The sequence below is a fragment of the Heloderma suspectum genome, chromosome 1 (genome assembly GCF_057233095.1).
Source record: "Heloderma suspectum isolate Gila_16-S chromosome 1, 16-S_ref, whole genome shotgun sequence".
NCBI lineage: Eukaryota > Metazoa > Chordata > Lepidosauria > Squamata > Helodermatidae > Heloderma > Heloderma suspectum.
Genome location: NC_139458.1, coordinates 21,224,504 through 21,247,692, shown reverse-complemented (window position 1 = coordinate 21,247,692; position 23,189 = coordinate 21,224,504). Strand labels below are relative to the sequence as shown.

Sequence of the window (23,189 nt, the reverse complement as noted above, 5' to 3'; positions counted from 1 at the left end):
ATGGCTTTTAAAGGGGGTTGGCGAAGTTCCTGGAGGAAAAGGCTATCAACGGCTACTAGTCTTGATGGTTATGTGCTACCTCCAGTACCAGAGGCAGTGAGCCTATGTACACCAGTTGCTGGGGAACATGGATGGGAAGGTGCTGTTACTTTCATGTCCTGCTTGTGGGTTTTCCACAGGCAGCTGGTTGGATGCTGTGTGAACAGAATGCTGGACTAGATGGACCCTTAGTCTGATCCACCAGGGCTCTTCTTATGTTCTTATGTACTACAGGATTGTTGCAGCGTCCATAATTTCTTTTATGGTGCATCTTGAGGACATCCTCATCAAATCATCATTCCCCTGTGTTTTTCTTCATGGTTCTTCCATCTCTTTTGAAAGTTAAAAAAATCCCAGCTGTTTGGAACAAAAATGGAACACTAGATCCATTTCCATAATTGTCAATTGCTTGCATACTCTTCTTTCAACTTTTAAAAAAGGGATGGTTTTGACATGTGTGGTGATACTTCAGGTGATTAAGCCAATCACCGTAACTCTAACTTGGAAACACGTTTACTATTAGCTTTTCTGCGAGTGCCATTTTAACAGCATGTGGTTTTTAAAAATTTGCCCAAAACCGCCTTTTCGCCTTCATTTTTATTTTAAAAAGTCTCCCAGCCGTGCTTAGATGAAAAGTAATTTTAGTGCAAATTTAAAAACGGAATTCATAAATACACACTTTTTGAATGGCAGGTGCAGGTGCATTGCTGTTTGTCTACATGCACAAAACATGCTGAACACCCTGAAATGTGAAAAGTAATTCGCAATTCTATATGTAACATACAGGGGTAGTGGCTGGGTAGGGCTAAGAAATGTCAGTCTGGAAACATCCATAGCAGACTGTTCCAGAATTGCAGCAGTGTTATGTTAAATGCACTGTTGTGTGACCAGAATTCCACTCAAGCAATGGGACTTCCATTTGCTGTCTTCCTCCATGCAGCCCTCGTACCCACCCCCTCAGATCTACTCCAGAGGGTTCCCTAGCGTGAATTCATTGGTTCTCTCCAGGTCTGGGCAGCCTGATTGGTGGGCTTTGGCAACATTTCAGTGCATGCTGGGGGCATGTCTACCAGGTTTGCACTGTTTTTGGCTTTTCTGGTTGTTATGTTTTCTCCCTCCCTTCTTGGGCTGAATGGATAAAGAATATGTCAGCCATTCCACTGGCATAGCAGTAGCGTATCTTCATCCTCCCCAGCCCCTCTTTCACATAACTCTGTATGACTGCTCTGCCCAAATCCAAATTAGGATTTTAAATACTAATTAGGAGATGCAAACTCAAACTACGTATTGCTATTCCAAGAGATGTCTTGGTATTTTATGTTGTTCTTCTTGCCCTTTTTTGCAGACCTACTCCAAATTCTGCTTAGATTAATCTGTGCTTCTGCTACACAGATCTTTTAAATGTATTTCTCATATTTAAAATATTCACAAGGTTAACTGTATATGAGTGAATCTCCAAGTGATATCAGATGAGAAGTTTGCTTTGTTAGCTGCAGGGCAAGACTGTGTCTGTGTGTACCAGGGTGGGGGTGGCGGTGGGGGCTGTATATGAAAGAATCATGTTTTTTTTTTTAAATGAAATGTTAGAAAAGAAATGGTAAAGAAAGCATTGAGCGTTGTAAGGCAAACCCAGTACATCCTTCTTCTTTTTCATCTTATCTGGCTTTGATACTTAATGTCCATGTTAGTCCAGAGTGCAGAACAGATTAAAGCAATTTAATTTGTCATGCTCTGCAGCGTTTTGTAGCTTGGCATTAAGTGAGTACAAAAATGCAGAAGTCTAATACGAAAAGAATTTTAATCATGACTGCTACTCACTTGAAATTGCATTCTCTTGAGATTTTAGTACTGCCTTGTTAATAAAAGATTGTGTTAGAAGATAAGTTGCTAAAGTAAAGGTGCAATCCTATGGCCGCTAGTCAGTGGCTAGACGGCCACAGGATAGGTTGGTTCCTGGGAACCGACCTCGGAGCCTGCACTTTGAGGTCGGTTCCTGGAGAACTGACCTCCACCCCCTCCCGCGCCACCTCGTAGGCAGCGTGGATCGGCTTTGCGCTCCACGCTGGTAAGAGCAGTGTGGAGTGGGAAAAATGGGGCTTCCTGGGGGCAGGGCGGGGCAGGGAGGTCAGAAGTGCCAGTATGACACTTCCTATGTGTTGTCTGGCCACCTCTCCCTCCGCGCTGTGGTCCCGCAGCTAGATAGCTGAAAGCTGTTTGGCTGCGAAAGCAGGGCGGCAGGAGCGTGGAGGAGATGCACTCCTCACCATTCCTCCAGCCCTGCAGTGGATAGGTGATCACCCCCGGGTTCGGAGGCGACCGTCGATCATGATAGGATGAAATCCCTAAATCTCCTTTTTAAAAAGACAATTTGTTAAATTTAGGGCGCAATCTTACGCCTCCTAGGCATTGTCTGAAGGGCCGTAGGATACTGGGGATTCCCCCCTTGGAGGTTGGAGAGAGCACTCTGACCTCAGAAGGGGTAGCCGGAGATCAGCCACCTTGCAGCCGAAAGAACTGCGCCGGCTGCCCTCCGAGGTTGGAAAATTTGTTTATTTATTTATTTTCAATATTTATATACCGCTCCATATCTAGAACAGATGTCAGAGCGGTGAACACTAAAAATGAAGCAGTAAAAGAATAAAACCCCTTCATGGATCACTGCCTTGTTGTGGCGAAAGGGCTTGCGTAACTCAGTGAAGCCATAAGCTATGCCGTGCAGGGCCACCCAAGACGGACAGGTCATGGTGGAGAGTTCTGACAAAATGTGGTCCACTGGAGAAGGAAATGGCAACCCACTCCAGTATTCTTGCCAAGAAAACCCCATGGAACGTATCACAAGGCTAAAAGAGATGACACCGGAAGATGAGCCCCTCAGGTCGGAAGGTGTCCAATATACTACTGGGGAAGAGCAGAGGGTATTTCCAAGTAGCTCCAGAAAGAGTGAAGTGGCTGGGCCAAAGCCGAAAGGACACTGAGCTGTGGATGTGTCTGGCGGTGAAAAGAAAATCCGATGCTGCAAAGAACAATATTGTTTAGGAACCTGGAATGTAAGATCAATGAATCAAGGTAAGCTGGAGATGGTGAAACATGAGATGGCAAGATTGAACATCGACATCTTGGGAATCAGCGAACTAAAATGGACAAGCATGGGCGAATGTAATTCAGGTGACCATCATATCTATTACTGTGGGCAAGAATCCCTTAGAAGAAATGGAGTAGCACTCATAGTCAACAAAAGGGTGGGAAAAGCAGTACTGGGGTACAATCTCAAAAACGACAGAATGATCTCAGTACAAATCCAAGGCAAACCATTCAGCATCACAGTAATTCAACTCTATGCCCCAACCACTGAGGCCGAAGAAGCTGAGGTTGATCGGTTCAATGAAGACCTCCAACACCTTCTAGAACTAACACCAAACAAAGATGTCCTCTTCATCGTAGGGGATTGGAATGCTAAAGTAGGAAGTCAAGAAATCACCAGGATAACAGGCAAGCATGGCCTTGGTGTACAAAATGAAGCAGGACAAAGGCTAATAGAGTTTTGCCAAGAGAACACGCTGATCATAGCAAACACTCTTTTCCAACAGCACAAGAGACGACTCTACACGTGGACATCACCAGATGGTCAATATCGAAATCAGCTTGATTATGTCCTTTGCAGCCAAAGATGGAGAAGCTCTATACAGTCAGTAAAAATAAGACCTAGAGCTGACTGTGGCTCAGATCATGAGCTGCTTCTTGCAAAATTTCGGCTTAAATTGAAGAATGTAGGGAAAACCACTAAACCATTCAGGTATGACCTAAATCATATCCCTTATGAATATACAGTGGAAGTGAGGAATAGATTTCAGGGATTAGACCTGATAGACAGAGTGCCTGAGGAACTATGGACGGAGGTCCGTAACATTGTTCAGGAGGCAGCAACTCAATCCATTCCAAAGAAAAAGCAATGCAAGAAAGCAAAGTGGCTGTCTGATGAGGCTTTACAAGTAGCTGAGGAAAGAAGGGAAGCGAAAAGCAAGGGAGAAAGGGGAAGATATATCCAACTGAATGCAGAGTTTCAGAGAATAGCAAGGAAAGACAAGAAGGCCTTCTTAATTGAACAATGCAAAGAAATCGAGGAAAACAATAGAATGGGAAAGACCAGAGATCTTTTCAAGAAAATCGGAGATCTCAAGGGAATGTTTTGTGCAAAGCTGGGCATGATAAAGGACCAAGAAGGCAGGGACCTAACAGAAGCAGATGAGATTAAGAAGAGGTGGAAAGAATACACAGAAGAACTATACAGGAAAGATCTGAATGTCCCTGATAGCCATGATAGTGCGGTCACTGAACTTGAGCCGGAGATCCTAGAGAGTGAAATCAAGTGGGCCTTTGGAAGCATAACTAACAACAAAGCTAGCGGAGATGACAGTATTCCAGCTGAGCTGTTTAAAATCCTAAAAGATGATGCTGTTAAAGTGCAGGCACTCAATATGCCAACAAATTTGGAACACTCAACAGTGGCCACAAGACTGGAAAAGGTCAGTTTACATTCCAATTCCAAAGCAGGGCAGTGCCAAAGAGTGTTCAAACTACTGTACAGTTGCGCTCATTTCACATGCCAGCAAGGTTATGCTCAAAATCCTACAAGCTAGGCTTCAGCAGCATGTGAACCGAGAACTACTAGAAGTACAAGCGGGGTTTTGAAGAGGCAGAGGAACTAGAGATCAAATCGCCAACATTTGCTGGATCATGGAGAAAGCCAGAGAATTCCAGAAAAACATCTATTTCTGCTTCATTGACTATGCTAAAGCCTTTGATTGTGTGGATCACAACAATCTGTGGCAAATTCTTAAAGTGATGGGAGTACCAGACCACCTTACCTGTCTCCTGAGAAACCTCTACGAGGGACAAGAAGCAACAGTAAGAACCAGACATGGAACAACCGATTGGTTCCAAATTGGGAAAGGAGTACGACAAGGCTGTATATTGTCGCCCTGCTTATTTAATTTATATGCAGAGTACATCATGAGAAACGCTGGGTTGGATGAATCACAGGTCGGAATTAAGATTGCCGGGAGAATTATCAACAACCTCCGATATGCAGACGTTACCACCCTAATGGCAGAAAGCGAAGAGGATCTCAAGAGCCTCTTGTTGAGGGTGAAAGTGGAGAGTGCAAAAGCTGGTTTGAAACTCAACATTAAAAAAACTAAGATCATGGCATCTGGCCCCATCACTTCCTGGCATATAGAAGGGGAAGAAATGGAAGCAGTGACAGATTTTATTTTCTTGGGTTCCAAGATCACTGCAGACGGTGACTGTAGCCATGAAATTAAAAGACGCTTGCTCCTTGGGAGGGAAGCTATGGCAAACCTAGACAGCATAGTAAGAAGCAGAGACATCACCTTGCCGACAAAGATTCGTATAATCAAAGCTATGGTTTTCCCAGTAGCAACGTATGGCTGTGAGAACTGGACTATAAGGAAGGCTGAGCACCGAAGAATTGATGCCTTCGAACTGTGGTGCTGGAGAAGACTCTTACGAGTCCCCTGGACTGCAAGGAGGTCAAATCAGTCCATCCTAAAGGAAATCAACCCTGAGTGCTCATTGGTAGGACAGATACTGAAGCTGAAGTTCCAATATTTTGGCCACCTAATGCGAAGAGAAAACTCCCTGGAAAAGACCCTGATGCTGGAAAGATTGAAGGCAAAAGGAGAAGGGGACGGCAGAGGATGAGATGGCTAGATAGCATCACCGATGCAATGAATATGAATTTGAGCACACTCCGGCAAAGAGTGGAGGACAGGAAGTCCTGGAGTGCTATGGTCCATGGGGTCACAAAGAGTCGGACATGACTTAACGACTGAACAACAACAAAAGAATAAAAAGTTTAAAACACCACATTAAAATTATACTTGTTTAAAAACACAATGCCAATAAAAAACATAACTGGTCAATTAAGGAATGCCTCCTGGAACAGTGCTGTTTTCAGGAGGCGCTGGAAACAATGCAGTGTTGGTTCCTGCCTGACCTTCTGGGGCAGGGAATTCCAAAGAAAGGGGACCGCCATGCTGAAGGCTCTTGTGCTGGTGGTCTACGATCAGGCCATAGGTCCATGTGGAACCGCCAGGAGCAAGCCCTCCGATGACTTCAGTGACCGGGCAGGTTGGTAAAAGGAGAAGGTGCTGTCTCAGCTATCCTGGTCCCAAGTTGTTTAGGGTTTTGTACACTAGTACGAAAACCTTAAACCTGGCCCAGTAGTGAATAGGCAGCCAGGGTAAAATTGACCTCGGAGGGGGGTAAAAGGGGGTGTTTCCGTGGGTGGGGAGGAGACCAGACTGGCCAGGAGACGAGCTAAAAAGCCCATCTAGTTAGGGCGCTTCAGAGGTGAAGGGAAAGAGGCTGGAGGAACCTCAGGATAGCTCATATCCTGGCCTCTCTGGTCTCCTCCCCTCCCACCGAAACGCCCATCTAGCGAAACATGCAGGGCAGGAGGACGGGAAGGCGAAGATTGCCTCCCCTGCTTCCCCCGCCCTGCATTGGATGATTGGAAACCTCTAAGTTCGAGGGCTTCCAGTCATTGAGGGCACAATAGATAGGATTGCACCATTAAACAGTTAACCTTTTTTGGAATGGTCTTGTTTTTGCTAGACGTCACTGGTGGCCTTGTATGTCACAGAACATTTCAGAAACAAGAAAATAAATGGAGAAAAAACCACACAAGCAGATAAACAAGTGCTTCATTTCATGAACATGTCTTACAGCTTTTCCCAACCTGGTACCTTCCAGGTATATTGGACTAAAGCTCCCAGCATTCCCCAGCCAGCCCTGCCTGGGAGGTCTGCCTGTAGTCCAGTACATCTAGAGGGCACCAGCTTGGACAAGGGTGACGTATGACTTTTTTTCAGTTGCGCAGGGTGGTGTCCCTGCACTGTCCTCCCTCCACCCAACGGCTGTCTGACCTCGTTTAAGTCATGAAAACAAAATACTGTTTAAAATTGCTACTGTTAACCCTGATTCTTAGAAACCTTTTTACTGTGATAATCTCATTGAGACAAGGGGAGCTATGCTAGAACCAGCAGATTTTAGATTACAGCTGGGAACACAGAAAGCTGCCTTATACTGAGTCTGACTATTGGTCCACCTAGCCCAGTATTGTCGACACTGACTGGCAGCAGCTCTCCAGGGTTCCAGGCAGGAGTTTTCCCAGCTTTACCTGGAGATGTTGGGGATCGAACCTGGGACCTTCTGCATGCAAAGCAGATGATCTACTACTAAGCTACAGCCCTTAAGCCATAGATGAAGAAAGAGGAGGTGGTTGTGGGCTTCCTGATTGGCCTACGTGGGAAACAGGATGCTTGGCTAGATGAGCCGTTTGGCTTGAGCTTCTTATGATCTCTGTTTAGTCCTATGGATGGGATTGTAAGGGCCAAGCCATGGAGTCTTCCAGAGTCTTCCAGGAATCTGAGGTGCCACTACCCAAACTCTTGGCAAATGCTCTCCATACGCCACATGTACCCTCCGTGGAACACAGCGTTTTTCAAAATTGTGTACTTCAGGGAACCTTGATAGTTGCACTTATTTAGGGGTTCCTCACAGAGAAGGTGGGTAATGGACATACTTCAGTGAAAAAACGCTTGGCCACTATTACTAGCCGTTTGCTATAATGTGCAGCCACAAAGGAATATTTGGTGAACTCTAGGTTACACACTCTGGATTGGATCAGGTCTTGGTCGTGCTTAGAGCAGACTCATTGAAATCAGTGGGACAAGTTAGTCAAGACTAACTTAAATTCCACTGATTTCATTAGGTCTATCTAAGCATGACTAAGTCTGGCTCCAATCCTTAGTTGATGTGAGGAAGTGGTGAAGCCCAGAAGGTCTGGCCAGTGCCTCACATGAATTGACTGTCTGCCCTAGGAAATGCCCCAGAATCCTTTTCAATAAGCATGGCAGATGCTGATGTGGAATCAGGCAGATCTGTTCTGATTGATGAATAGTTTGTAGAATGTGTCTACAGGAATGTCGCAAGTGCCTACTGGCTAGTGCTTGTGACAACATCACTAGTAGTTAACAAAGTCTCACTGTTGCATTCACCCGTGCCATTTTGTTTCCTTATTCAAAGATTTGCTTGTCAAATTATTTGTTATTTTGTTTCAATGTTTAAAATACATACTGAATGCTGTCCTGACACCTCGCTTCTCAGATTCGTATTCCAACTTTCTCTCGAGATCAGGGCAGTATGAGTGAGGTTATTTTTAAAAAATCCAGTTTTTGCCTTATAACAACCCTGTGAAAAGGGATAGGCTAGATATGGTGACTGTCTGTACATCACCCAATGGGATTCATGGCTTGACTGAGCATTTGAACTCAGGCTCTCACATAGCAATGCCCCCTCCCTATTTTTCAGACCCTTGTTTCAGTGTGTTTTGACAACCATGGGCTAGGGATACAAGCAAAACCTGAGCTTGTCGAAGTTCTCCAAATTCCACCTTGAAGCTCGTTCCATCTTATGTCCATATCAGATTGCGATCCTTGTTCTTTTCTTTTCCCATGAAAATGTGTGCGTATTTTTCCAAAGGTACCCATCGGTTGTGCTTATTTTTGAAATGTATGCATTATAATTCCATGGATTAAAGTGTGTTTATGCACATTTTTCAAATTGTGCATTTTTAATGCACGTTTTCAAATGTACACATGCTATTGAACACATTTTCTGGCTCCACAAATCAAATTGCAAGGTCAGAAATGTGCAGACTTCAACCACGGATTGTGTCTGTGTTTGCTTTGGGAGGTGCGAACTGGATAAATCCTGATCTAACACGAACTGAAACAAATTTCTCATACATCTCTACGGTGGACTCTGTCTCCAGGGCACATCACCCCCAATTGCATATTCCTGCTTTAAAAGTCCCCACAGTGGCACTTGCCTTTTCCAGCCTATTGGTATTTTTCTTTAAAACAGCATTTATATAAAAAAACTGTGTACTAGCAAGCTGTTACCCCGCTACCAAATACAATATTAATGTATTAAAAATGCACATATTTTGGCCTCTGGATGCTATAAGAGGAATTGGATAGCTACAGCATTCCATGTCATGGTTTGGTCATTCTTATAAAGTGAAAGGACCCATTTTCACTTTATGGGAGAGGGCCTTCTCTGCTGTGGGGCCCTCTCTGCTGTGGCACCCCGGTTGTGGAATGCCCTCCCCTTGGAGGCCCGATTGGCGCAGACATTGGTCTCATTTTGGCGCCAAGTCAAAACATGGCTTTTTACCAAAGCCTTTGAGGGCTAAATGCATTCCCTAAAGTAGCACACTGTTTTATTGTTTTAGATTTCAATTGGTATTAGCTTGTTCATGGTTTAATGTGTTTTTAACTGTTTAAATTATTTATTGTTTTATACTGTTTAAATTGATTTTATCTGTATGCTGCCCTGAGATCTTAATGATAAGGGCGGGATACAAATGTTTTAAATAAATAATGTTGGAGTTTGTACAGCTTTGTTCATTTTGTACTGCCATATAAATAAAGAGGCCATCGGTGTTTTCATTTAGAAAGCTCACAATAAGGCTTATAATTGGGGAATAGTGGGGAGCCATTTCTCAGATGGATTTAGCTTCATAATTTTGCGGGATGGCATTTTGTGTCCCACTAAAAGTTGGCTAAAATTATAGGATACCTATTTATTAGCTTGCTTATGCAGTGACTCACAATGGGTTTACCCAGAACCTCCCAAAATGTACAACTTAAAAATATAACGAGTGTTTGAACACAAAGGTCACAGAAGGACAAAGTAATTAAAATTGGCAGTGTTTCCTCAAAATTCTTTTGAAAGATACCCCCACCCCCAGCTTTAAAGAAGGGGCCATAGATCAAAGGTAGAGGACCTCCTTTGCATGCAGGAAGTCCCGGGTTCAATCCCTAGGCATCTCTGGTTAAAGGGATCAGATTGCAGATTATGCAAAAGAGCCCTGACCCAGACTCCAGAGAGCCACTGCTGATCACGGGATTGTGGGAGTTGTAGCCCAAAACATCTGGAGGGCACCAGGTTGGGGAAGGCTGCAGTAGGCAATACTGACCTAGATGGACAAGTGGCCTGACCTAGGATAAGGCAGCTTCCTATGTCCTCAGGCCTGTTGTATACATAACACTTTCAGTTTCCTAATTGCAGTTAGGATTAGGGATGGGCAAACCCCCCGATGTCTGGTCGGGGGGGGGGGGTTGGGGTCCGCCACAGGGAAATCTGGGCCGCTTGGGACTTACTGGATTTCCCTGGAGCCCTGGTGCATCCGCTGGGTTTTGCTGCATGTCTTTCTGGCTTTAAACGAGGCAAGATATGCTAATAGCAGCTGCCATTAGCCTATCTCGGGAAAATTATGGCCATAATTACACCATTTTCAGCCGTAAAGCGTTTACTTCTATGTAAATTTCAGCCTTAAAGCGTTTACTTCTTTGTAAATTGTGGCCATAAGCACTTTACAGCCACAGTTTACATAGAACTCAGTGTTTATGGTTGCAAATGGGTAATTACAGCTGTAATTTTCTGAGATAGGTGAATGGCAGCTGCCATTAGTGCTTAAAGCTGGAAGGATGCCATGCGCAAAATCCGGAGGTAAGGGGGCTATGCGTTGCTCTAATTCCATGCTTTGCTCTAATTATAGTATAATGTTACTAATTGTTAATGCAGAATATATAAGTCTGCCTTTGTATTGGGTTGAATTCGGGCTTATCATAGAATCGTAGGGTTGGAAGGGGCCATCAAGACCATCAAGTCCAACCCCCTGCTCAGTGCAGGAAGCCTGATTCCCAGGCTGTCTCTCATCCAAGTACTTAGTCAGAGTAGACCCATTAAAATCAATGGGACTTAATTTAGTCATGACTTGCTGAAGCCAAGTGGATTTCAATGGGTCTAGTCTAAGTAAGACAATATCAGGACCCAGCCTGTTAAATCTGTCGACCCCAGTACTGTGACTGCCAGTAGGGATGTGTGAATCAGCAAAACCCGAGCTCGCCGAAGTTCTCCAAATTCCATCTCGAAGCTCATTCTGACTCAAGTGTATCAGATTGCAAGCTTTGTTTTTTTCTTCTCACATGAAAATCCATGCATATTTTTTCCAAAGGCACACATCAGTTGTGTGCATCTTTAAAATGTATGTTTTCTTCTTCCATTGTTTGTTTATTTATTTAATTTCTATACCACCCAATAACCAAAGCTCTCTGAGTGGTTCACAAAAGCGTATTTGTGCACATTTTTCAAAAGTGCACACTTTTCATGTGCATTTTGAAATGTACACATGCTGTTGAATGCATGGTGGGGTGGGGGTGGGGGTGTCTGGGAATCACATTGCATGCTTGGAAATGTACAGGCTTTGACTGAAGATTTCATCCTGTATGAAAAGCATGAACTGGGTATATCCTGATAAAAAAAACAAACTGAAATGAATGTCTTATTCATCCCTAACTGGCAGCGGCTCTCCCAAAGTCTTGGATGCAGAGAAATCTTTCCCAGCTCTCTGACCTGAACTGCAGATATCCTTTCAAGTGGAGGTTAAAAGAGTTGGACGGGGGAACCCTTGGCATGCAAAAGCAGGTGCTTTACCACCTATACCTGATTGCCCTTGTAACCAGGATTTGGATCGAGAATGCAAACGCTGGCTTCAAGGGAAACTGAGTTTATTGTTCAGCATGGTTTACACCAGTGGAGAGGTAAAAGTACACCATCGTTATGGCAAGCCATGAAACATGGAATGAATGTGGTGGGGGGAGAGCGGAAGGGATGTGACTTCGTGGCACATCCCCTGACTCCTAATCATGGTTTGCTGGATGGGTGGCTTTATGTCTTTATTACATCATAGAGGAGCCTTCCCCAACTTGGTGCTCTCCAGATGTTTTGGACTACAACTCCCAGCATTCCTGACCATTGGCCATGCTGGCTGGGACTGGTGGAAGTTGAAGTCGAAAACATCTGGAGGGGACCAGGTTGGTCAAGACTATCATAGAGGCACACAGACCTTCCTTTGCTTGATAAAGCACACTTAATACTTTTGTTAGTTTTTCAGGGGCTAGAACTTGTCCAAACTATCAGTACTATTCTGTTTTATCTCATTGCCATCTTTGGCGAATGCTTTCCAGTTGTAAGCTGCTGTGACGTAAAGAGAGAGCACTGTGTTTTTGAAAGCCTGTTACACAACTCCAGTTTATTTGAAATAAAATGGGGAATAAGAATGCTTTTCTTTCTTTCAAGGCTGCAGGGGACGTCTTGCTTTTAGCTTCTTCATGCATGTGTCTTACAGAAAATGTAGCTTTAGGTATCACTTTGTAAACACATCCGTTCAATTAACCGCAAAACATTAAACATAAGGGGGCGGGGGTTGCTTGCTGGTGTTGTAAGCAAATCCATTCCTTAGGCCTTTTGGAAAAATAGGTGATGGTTATTTTAGCATGAAACTAATGCAAACAATATCTTTGTAATACCAGGGCAGAAAACCATAGTCTGGACTTCATGTCAGAGCGTGGCAGTGTGCTGGCATTTTTACCAGGTGAGGTTAATTTTAATTTTATTTTTTGCTGGAAGAGTATCAGTTGGTTAACTTGTGTGAAAATATCCACACTGGCCATAGCAATTTGTGTACAGTGAGTGTTAGGAAGGTGTCTTATACCAGGCCAAACTATTTCTCCATCTAGACCTCTTGCCTGCTCTTACTGGCAGAGAGGTTTCCATATTGCTTGCTGGGTAGTTTTTTTTTAAAACTGGATATGCCGTGGATTGAATTTGGGACCTTCTGCATGCACAACCGGTGGTCTACCAGTGAGCAATGCCCACTCCTGTAGGGAACTCCAGGATTTGAACTGGAGAAAGTGACCTGAGGTTGGCAACCTAGCCTGATGACCTGCTGTAGATTGTGTGTGTTTGTGCCTTGGCAACCTTTTCAGGCACAGAAGGGAGTAACTGCATCAGTATTGACCCCTGCCATTGGAAGACAGTGTGAAGCTTGTGGATTGGACAGGTCTGGTACACATACGTACCTGCCTTCAGCCATTGCCCGGTCAAGCGAGGCCATCTGCCTGCTGCATCTCAGGGTCTGGCAACTGATCTCGGGGACCCTGGGCCAGAGAACACACCCTCCAGAGTATGGCCACCTACCTCCCCAGCCCCTCAGTAGAGATTGTAGGTATGCTGGAGCAGAAAGCTTAGCAATATGATGACCGAAGGTTACTTTGCTGCAGAGAACACAGTGTAATAGCAGGGGTGTGAAATATGACTATAAGCCATCAGAGCTAGCCTAAGACATTTTGCTGCCTGAGGCGAAGGACAAGATGGCACCCTTCCCATTCCATGTAGAAAAGCCAGCTGGACAGGAAGTTGAATCATTCTTTGACACTGGTAATAGGGCAGCATTTTCCACCACTCCTGAAGGCAGCAGGCTAGCTTAGGGGTCTCGGGGCAGACTGTGTGGCTCAGAGCTCTCTCCTCCAAGGCCTTTCTGCTGCCTCCCAGGATCTGCTGCCTGAGGCGACTGCTTCACTCTGCCTAATGGTAGGGCAGGCCCTGTAAGCCATAATCCAAGCACTTGGCTGGAGTGTCAAGAGTGTGAATGCAAACTAGATAGGAGACATTGTTAAATGAGAGAACCACATGCAGTTGAACAAACTTTATGGGTCTATGTTTTGTTTTGTTTTTACTTCTTTAGCTCAGAGTAAACACACAATGTGTAATTATCAATTAATTTCCACCCTCTAGGTTTGGCAGAAATAAATTGCATGCATGAGCTTCTCTCGGTCATGGCTCACAAGAGGTGAGTTGCAATCTATTTGCTGTGCTAGGCACTCTGCAAGACCCAAAGGTGCCGTAGTGATAGCCCTGTAAAACAAAAGCCTTCTCAAATACTGCTGCCTTTTCCGTGTAAGTGCACAAAGGTATGTGGATAAGGCAAAACTGCAGCAGTGGATTAGGATGAGGTTTGATGATATAATAGCACAGAACAGACGAGGCTGTGGAATGACACGTAGCATGATAGAGGCATTGTTGCCTGTGTTACGAACTCTCATCCTACTATCCCCATTTGGTAAGTGGGTATTGCAGGGTTTTGTAGCACTTAAAAAAACTAAAAAGCCTGTTCAACCAGGCACAACAATGGGGTGTGAGAAATGGGTGTGTACACTGAGAGCAACGAATGCTGTGCCCTCTGCCTTCAGTCTAAGGCAGGGGTGGGGAACATTTTTTCTGCAGACAGCCGTACGTTCTCTGCCAAAAGTGGGCAGAGTTTGCCACATCGCAGGACTATACAGGGCTTTCTCTCTTTCGCTCTGTCCCCCCCATCTCTCTCTTTGCTTCCCTTCCATCTCTTACTCATTTTGACCGTCCTTCCCATCCCCCTGTCCCCAAGTCAAAACTGGTTAGCTTGCAGGGGCTTCCCCCTCCTCTTTCCACTGCTTTCCATTGCTCCATTTCAGCTCTATCCATTTGCTGGGTTTTTTGCCCCTCCCACCCTTCTTCTCTCCACCCAAGACTCACTACAAAGCCCCCCCCCCCCCCCCCGGTTCTGTGTGTAGTATAAGGACAAGCTGAGTTCAGACTTGGAGGATCCACTTTGGGGTTTTTTTTACTAGAAACTTGAGATCCATCAAGCAGAGCCTGATGCAAATAACACATACGTAGAACGGAAGAAATCTGAGTCCAGGAATCTGTTTTCAGTACGAGAACTGAGTGGAGCTCACAGTCATTCCTCACAAAAAACCACTCCTGGTTCCCCCAAGCTTTCTTCATTTCAGCTGCTAAATTTAGGGCACTGAGGGGAGACATTTTGTTGTTGCTTTTGTTAACAATTGAGAATCAGAAATTCTTGCTGATCTACTGTAGATCACCCAGAGATCTACCAGTAGATCCAGATCTACCTTCTCCCCTCCCCCAGGTGTAGTAAAGGTATCTCCCCACCACCAACAACCCCCTTCTCAATCACACGCGCACGCACACACATCATGCACAAGAGGACGCAATTCTTAAAGTGGTGATCCAAAGAACTAGGCTTGGCCCGCAGTTTTGAGAGGTCTGCATGAAATTAGGCCGAGGGCTACAGGTTCTCCACTACTGGTTTAAGCAGCGGAAGGAATCTCAAGTTTTCTTGTCCCTTTTAGACTGGAGATAGAGAATAACATACTGAGGGAGCAGTCCTATGGCCCCTAGACAGAATCAGGGTGGGGGAGCATAGGGTAGTTGGGATTCCTGGATCCAAGGTCAGAGTCAGCACTTCGACCTCAAAGCCAGGAACCTGAGCTCCCCTCTCCTCACAGCTGGCGCAGAGAGAACTGTGCTGGCTGCCTCTCCAAGGTCACAAAGGCGAACTCGGAGAGGAGGAAAAGGGCACGTGCTGGTGGGCGGGGAGCAGAGGAGGCTGGGGAGGCCGCTTTACAGTGTATCCCCAGGCCTCCCCAACCACTTTCCCTCCCATTCCACAAAGCCCCAGCTAGACGGGCAAAAAAGCTCATCTAGCCAAAATGCAGAGTGGGAGGAGCGTGGAGGCAAAGATCGCCTTTGCTGCTCCTCCCGCTCTGCGTTAGATGGCTGTAAGCCTCCAAGTTCGGAGGCTTACGGCCATCCCGATAGGAATTGCTCCCTTATTGCACTTAGGCTATGTTCCTTTTAAGGGGATAGAGCAACAGTTCCAAGCCTGGAAGAGGTTGTGGAAGTAGCTGGTTGAAATATTGTCCTATTTGCATCATATATTTGTAAATCATGCAATTCTCAGACAGTTCCAGATACCCCGTTTTAGGCAGCAGGCGGGAGAGAACGTATATATGTCTTTCTACATGTTCGCTTTTACAGGTGTGGTCATCTATACTGCTCCTGAGTTTCTCAAATGTGTTTCCTTAGGTTGCAAGTGTATCCTCTCCATTCCAGTGTCACGTTGGAAGAACAGAATAATGTGTTCTTGGCTCCAGTTCCTGGTTACCGCAAAGTGAGTCTCTAATAATTATGTTAGTACTTGTGGTTGTTGATTTTGGTGGGGCGGGGAGAGTAGCCAAAGCAGTTATGCTGTTGGGTGGATGTCAGCAGCTTCAGGGAAGCAGGAAGGAACTACAGCATTAATAGTCATGCACTGGGAACAAAAGAATGCCTCCCCAAAGGCGGGCAGGGGGGTGAATTAACGCAGACCATCTGCACAACTCATAGAGACTTTCAGTTTTATCTCCTATTTCCCCGTAGTCCAAAAGGGCAGTAGTTCTCACATATTAAATGGTGAACTTGAGTAATGTTTTTTGTTTTTTGGTGTCACTGATGTTCTAGTTGTTTTATGGGGTAGTAGTAACCCCTTCCAACCCTACTATTGGATGATTCTATGTATGTTTCAGTTTTGAAACTGACAACTCAATTGTAAGTCACCTTGATGAGTCTTTCTTTAGAAAAGCATCTAAGAAATCTAAAAAATATTATTAATAATAGTAGTTTTATTGTTTAATCGTGTTATGAACTGCTTTGGAGGCCCACATATGAACCCAAAAAACAGTATGCAACCAAATAAACGCAGCTGTCTTGTGTTTGCATGGCTCTGTTTTAAATATAGTCCACCGCTAGATTTTTTTCCTATTCCTTTTTTTTTTTATCTTTCTTGTAGATCCTTCTGTCTACAAATATAGCAGAGAGCTCTGTAACAGTTCCAGATGTTAAATATGGTGAGCATTTTTGATGTATCAAGATGGTTAGTGAGAACAATAAATATTTGTGTACCTTTTAATATGCTTTTATTCTATCATTATGGATTTACCAGCTTTTAAAATCTTTTTCTGCTCTTTGCTTAGGAGTAACTTTTGAAGTAGGGTTCCTGGATCCCTTTTATAAAATGAAAGCCAAAATTACTATGTTCTGTTCCCCTCCCCCCCCCGCCCCACTCCCTCAAAGGCACTTTTAAAACTAGGGCAGAGCATACTCTGTGGCAAAAATCAAATTCTGCCCCAAAGAAGTTCATATTTTGTGCAGAGCGAAAATGGTGGAGAGAAATGTATTTATGGCTTTTGGCAATAAGTACCTAATTAAGTTAGGTTAATTCATTAATACGTAATTAAGTTAGGTACAGTATTTTAATTTGCTGTGATTCATTCAATTTGCATAATATCAGATGCAGTGCTTGCGGTTCTCTTTGGGCAAGCGCCAGAGAGATAAAGGGGGAGAGAAACTGTGGGGCAGAAAAGCCTGGGCAGGCAGTTACTGCTCTCAGACAAAGGTTGGAATGTGTGGAAGAGAGACAAAGAAGGAGCTCCACACGGCCCACCTGCTCCAGTTTCTGGAGGAGAAGGTTCTCAGTGGCTATGAGTCCTGATGGCAATGTGCCACCTCCAGTACCAGGGGCAGTGAGCCTCTGTACACCAGTTGCTGGGGAACTTGGGCGGGAGGGTGCTGCTGCACTCATGTCCTGCTTGTGGGTTTCCCGTGGGCAGCTGGTTGGCCACTGTGTGAACAGAATGCTAGACTAGATGGACCCTTGGTCTGATCCAGCACGGCTCTTCTGATGTTCTTATTGTAAGGGTATAGCAGTCTTCCCCAACCTGGCACCCTCCAAATGTGTTGGGACCACAATCCCCATCCTCTCATGGCCATGCTGGTTGGGGATGATGAGACTTGTAGTCTGCCACATCTGCTCGTCAGAGGGGCAAGGTTGGGGAAGGCCGGGCTATAGGAATCCTTATTCAAAACCCAGCTTGGCTTTTTGAGTCTTCCACAGACAGGCAGCTAGCACATTTTCCTTAATCGCCAGAGCTAGACATTTGGACTTCTTAAAATGGAAATTGACAGAATTTGGCAAACCACATTCTCTAAGGAGTTCTATGGATAGTTGTGGTTAGGAACTATCAGCCACACTAATCTTGTCCAGAAAGTACAAGAGTTTGGTGGGACATGGGTATGCCCAACTTCCTCTACAATGCGCCCAGAAAGCTCAAGCCAGAGGAAGCTTATGCATGTTGCATCTCTTGGAAATCAGCAACATAGTTGGGTTGTTAAGTGTAATTGATCTCTGTGAGATTTAGGTATATTTTAACTTTGGTTGCTTCCATACTAGTGTTTAAACAGGTACTGCCATCCTTTGGTCACTCTCCCCAATTAAAAAAAAAAAAAGAATCGTAGCAACATTCCTAAGTCACTATATTCCAATGAGGGGTTTTTTTAGTCCCGTCTCCCTTTCTGATCCAGGTTTTGCTGATACTGTTCACTTAAAATGGAATGTTAGTTCCAGCTTGTGGAATGGAGATGGGAAAAGTACTACTGAAGCTTTTCAGAGCCACTGTGCCTTTAATTAGAAGGTTCCTTTTTATGGCCTCTTCATTTATCATTGCTTTCTATCCAGTGGGAATATGGCATTACTGAATTGTCCCTTAATTGGTTTATGTTTTCTATGTGTGTGTGCTTTAATTACTGGTTTCCTTTCCTTTTTTATTTTAAAAAAGAAAAGAGAAAAGAAATGAGCCAGGAATGAAAGCACACAGAAACAACTCTGCAAAAAACAGACTCATGTAGCTAGGGGGCAATTTGGTAATTTCATATTCCCATTGAACAGGAAGCAATTAGGGGAAGGAGCCTTATAATTGAAGCTGCAGGGGACTTTTTGCTGGTCAAGAGATACTTCTGAGTAAGAACAGTAGAAGGTTTGTAGCCATGGAGTGTTGTCACAGTACAGCAGTATATTAATTTTGTTTTGAAACCACTGTTTTAATTCATCTGATTGCAAAAAACCAATGCCACTCCAGTGCTAAAGAGCCATGTTTGTGTATGTTGTGCTCAACATGTGAAACCTTGCTCAAGAGCAGTATTTATTTATTTATTTATTTATCACATTTCTAAACCCCCTAATAGCCGAAGCGCTCTCAACAGTTCACAACAGTTCAAACCATAGAATACAGCAACATGACAAAATACAATATAAAACCCTTAGGGCACAGTCCTATGCATGTTTAGAGAGAGAAACATCCTACAACTCCCAGCATTCCCCAGCCAGCCTTTTCTCTCTAAACATGAATGCTCCCTTAAAAGTCCAAAACTACAGTGTAAAACCAAAATGAAAACCAGCAGCAGTGTAAAGGTTTAAAAATGCAATAACAGATTTAAAGCAATGAAAACTGAAGGACTAAGATGCCTGGGAGAATAAAAAGGTCTTCTTCACCTGGCACTGAAAAGACCACAATATAGGTGCCAGGCAAGCCTCTCTGGAGAGGGCCTTCCACAATCAGGGTGTATCACCTGAAAAGACCCTCCTCTCCATTAAGCAGTAGGCTTAAACTGTCCTAATCTGATGATGTATGGGTCCAGCCTTCACCAACGTGACACCCTCCAGGGAATTATGGGAGTTGCAGTCGGACACATCTGGAGGGCACCAGGTTGGGGAAGGCTTGCGTGTAGCTTTTATTTTTTATTATTATTATTAAGTTATTTTCTTTTCCCTCACCCCCTTACATGTGACAGTCCAGGCATATAAAAAAAATATAATAGGTCAAGGCAGAAAAATATAGAATACATTGTTCACATAAACCAGAGGGGCCGAGGTGCTACAAGCAGAATATTATGAAGTTGAGTATTGCCAGCATACATAATACATTGATACAATTCCATAGTAAATGCATCTTGCTTCCCATTTCCTTTTGCCATTCGTAACAAATTTGTTAGCTTTTCTGTTAAGGCAGTCTTCCAAACCCAGGCACACCAGACGTTGCGTATAACTTTTAAAAGTTCAAATCTTCTTTCAAATATTGCGATAGTAGTCTGTGTTTTCTTTTGTTTCTTTAAAACCACCTCTTCAAGTTAATGTCCTTGAGCCTCTCTGCTGTTGACAGAGAGGAAACCTGGCCTGAGCCTATGTAGTGTGAGTGTCAAGAGGCATACGAAGCATCTAAACGGTTATGCAAAGAGACGCAAATGTAAGAGGAAGACCTCTGGGTTGGTGCTAGCGGCTACTCGTCAAAGGGAGCTCCCTGTCCCTGCCAGAAGAGAAGAAGGCTTGCTTTCACATCTCAGCCTTCCTACTTCCAGGCATTTCTTTGAGATCGCCTGCTTGCTGTTTCGGTGTTGCTGTTTGACCTTTGCGCTGGCAGCCACCGCCAGCTTTAGTTTACAGTATTCTCATGGCCTCTGATAGTAGCAGCCACGAGGTAAGAAAGATAACGTGCGTGCCCTTGTCCTGATCCATTCACGGTTGCTTGATTTAGACCAGAGCAGGCTTCTCAGTCATAACCTTCTCCATCCTCGAAAGCGTAGCTTTACAAAGACAGCTGCCACTGTTTAAATCTGGCGCTGAGGTTAGTGGCTAAAAACAGTTTGGCTTCCAGCAGGGTGGCCAGCTTCTTAAAATGCAAGCTGAACCATAAGTTATTTTTTGGTAAAGTTGCTGCAGATTCAGACGGCTTCTACTTATTTAATCAATCACATCTTATCCCAGTTTCAGAGGGGTAGCCATGTTACTCTGTGGTTACAGCAACAGCACTGAAGAGGCCTGTGGCACCTTAAAGACTAAAAATGTCGTTAAGTCTTTAAGATGCCACAAGACTCTAAGGGCGCAATTCTATGGCCGCTAGTCAATGGCTCGACGGCTGTTGGATTGGTTGGTTCCCGGGAACCGACCTCGGAGCCTGTGCTGTGAGATCGATTCCCAGGGAACTGACCTCCACCCCCTCCTGCACCGCCTCGTAGGCAGTGCGGATCGGCCCCATGCTCAGAAGAGCAGTGTGGAGCGGGGAAAACGGGGCATTCCTGGGGGCAGGGCAGGGACTTTGGAAGTGTCAGTATGACACTTCCTATGTGTTGTCCAGCCGCCTCTCCCCGCATTCCGAGGTCCCATAACTAGACAGCTGAAATTGGCTGTCTAGCTGTGAAAGCAGGGCAGCAGGGGTGCGGAGGACATCTGCTCCTCCACTCTTCCTGCCCTGCACTGGATCGGCGGTCACCCCCGGGATTGGAGGCGACCATCGATCCAGAGAGGATTGCTCCCTTAGTTATTTTTATTCCATGCTTCCTCCAAAGAGCTGAAAGAAGCATACATATTCACTCTGCCCCCTCCCTCTTTTTACCTCACAACAGCCCTGTGAGGTAGGTTAGGCTGAGTGACTGGCCCAAAGTCTCCTGAGTCTCCCCAGCCATAGTCTGATATTGTAATACTGCATGGGCTCGCATATTCTGGAGATGCCAAGAGGAAAAAATATGTCCAGGGACTCCAAAATATATTGTTTATTAGGCCCGACACATTTCGATTTAGTGTCACTTTGCTTTCCAGTATCTGGAGTTCTGGAAGAGCTGTTTTCATTTTACAAGGCACCTGGTGACAATCTCATCCAGCCTCCCCCATCCTAGGGTTCTCCAGATAGCCATGCTGGCTGGGGGCCCCAGGTAGGAGAAGGCTGATCTAATTGAAATTTGAAACTTGTTGGACCTAATCAATTATATATTCTTGTAAACCTAGAGGTCTCCTCTCGTCTCCTCTTGTTTCTACACTCGTGCTGCCTTCCCCCCCTTTCTTCTTTGATGCTGTTAAGATGTCACCGTTCCCTCCTCGGATTAGGTCTGAGGAGGATTGGGTGCAACTCTCCTCATTTCTCCCCCACCCTGCTTCTTAGGGAGAAGTGAAAATCCAGGGAGGTCTATAATGCTACTTGTGTAGTCTTCCGTGAATATGGGCAGTATCCAATGGGGTGTTTATGTCCTCCGCTGATTCCCTTCCACCTTGCCAATTCCATTGCACAAGTGGCACCCACCACCCACGCAAAGGGGGTTTAGCGCTTCCGCCAACCTGCCTCCTTCCAGAAATGACCATTGCCACTTGTTTCGGGTTGCTCCCAGAATCGCTAAATCGCCGTTGCTCAAGTGATGGGGACTGATTGTGCAACACAATTGGCAGGGCACAAGAGAATCGGTGGGATCACAAGTGCCATACTGGCAAGAATTTTTTTTTTCTCTGTGGGGAATATATGTCAAAATATTGCCTAATTTTTGATCATTTTTTTACCATTTTTGTCTCAGTCCCATATAAGCAGCTGTCTGTAGAAAGCTTGTACATGATAAGTGTTATATGCTGTGTATACTTGATAAGGTAAAAATGATCATTTGTATTCCTTTCCTGCACTTCTGTGACTAGTTGATTCCAGCCACCTGGATATTATCCATTTCTGCCAGATAGCCTCCCCAAGATAGCTGTGTGGCCAATCGCAGGCTTACAGGATTTCAAAACCACAACTCAGCTCACCATTGCTGCCAAAATTGGCATCCTTTTGCTGACTTCTTACCCCATATCCAGTGTTGTGACATCACTGTGTTGTGGACCAAGGATGTGGGGAAAATGCACAACATTATGATGTGACAACACAAGTAATATGATAATTTTTCAGTGCTTTTTGTCAAGCAGAATTGAAAATATTTTAAGGATGCTATATGTAGTTTCAGATCACCACTTTTCTGTTGTTGTACATCTTCTTGTTTTTTCTTCTTCTATATTTATTCAATTTAACCAACAAATCTTTCAGTTACATTGAAGAAACATCTTTTTATTTATCTTTAAATCTTTATTTATCCCATTCTTCTTTCCTTCCCCTTTACTCTGCAGTCATTGATTTCTGTCTGACCAGAACTCTGATTTGTGATGAAGACACGAACTATCAAAGCTTGAGGCTGTGCTGGGCTTCTAAAAACAGCTGTAATCAGAGGAGAGGTAAGGCGGCTTCCTGGAGAATCATTCCAGTTCTCTTGGGGGGCCAGACCAGGAAGCTCCTTTACATGTGCACACTTTCTTACACATTCGCAGTGGAGCTGTTTACTTGCACAGCAGCTGTTTGCGATGCTCGAGATGTACGTTTGTGTGCCCCTCCAGAAGGAGTTTCTAGTCCCTGTGTAGGAGTTGTAGTGGTAAAAAGAAAGTGTCAGCAGTGGCGCAGGTAAGTAATTTTAGAGCCTGAACTTAATGGTCGGGGTGGTGGTGGTTCAGATGGTCATTGTATTGCTTCAGTTGTGAATCACACAACTAACCAGAGGAGGCCAATGGCTCTGATGTCAGTGGGGCAGTGGATCCGCTCTGGGTTTCAGTCAGAACTCTAATGGAAGAGTGCAAGGTGCTCATCCAAGGTGCAGAAGCACTGGTTCTGACTGAAACGCGGAGCGGTTCGCTGCCCACTGACACCGGAGCCACCAGCTTCCAT

The 23,189-nt window shown here is 44.7% G+C and overlaps 1 protein-coding gene across 3 annotated transcripts in view; it reads left to right on the top strand.

Moving 5' to 3' along the window:
• The window catches only part of TDRD9 (tudor domain containing 9), a 142,033-nt gene that overhangs the window by 67,392 nt on the left and 51,452 nt on the right, over nt 1-23,189 (top strand). For all 3 annotated transcript variants that reach the window (XM_084837583.1, XM_084837572.1, XM_084837563.1), the window contains 5 exons: nt 12,504-12,565; nt 13,768-13,822; nt 15,898-15,982; nt 16,640-16,697; nt 22,601-22,705. In XM_084837583.1, the coding sequence (XP_084693709.1) occupies nt 12,504-12,565; nt 13,768-13,822; nt 15,898-15,982; nt 16,640-16,697; nt 22,601-22,705 (365 nt within the window). The remainder of the gene's footprint in view (nt 1-12,503; nt 12,566-13,767; nt 13,823-15,897; nt 15,983-16,639; nt 16,698-22,600; nt 22,706-23,189) is intronic.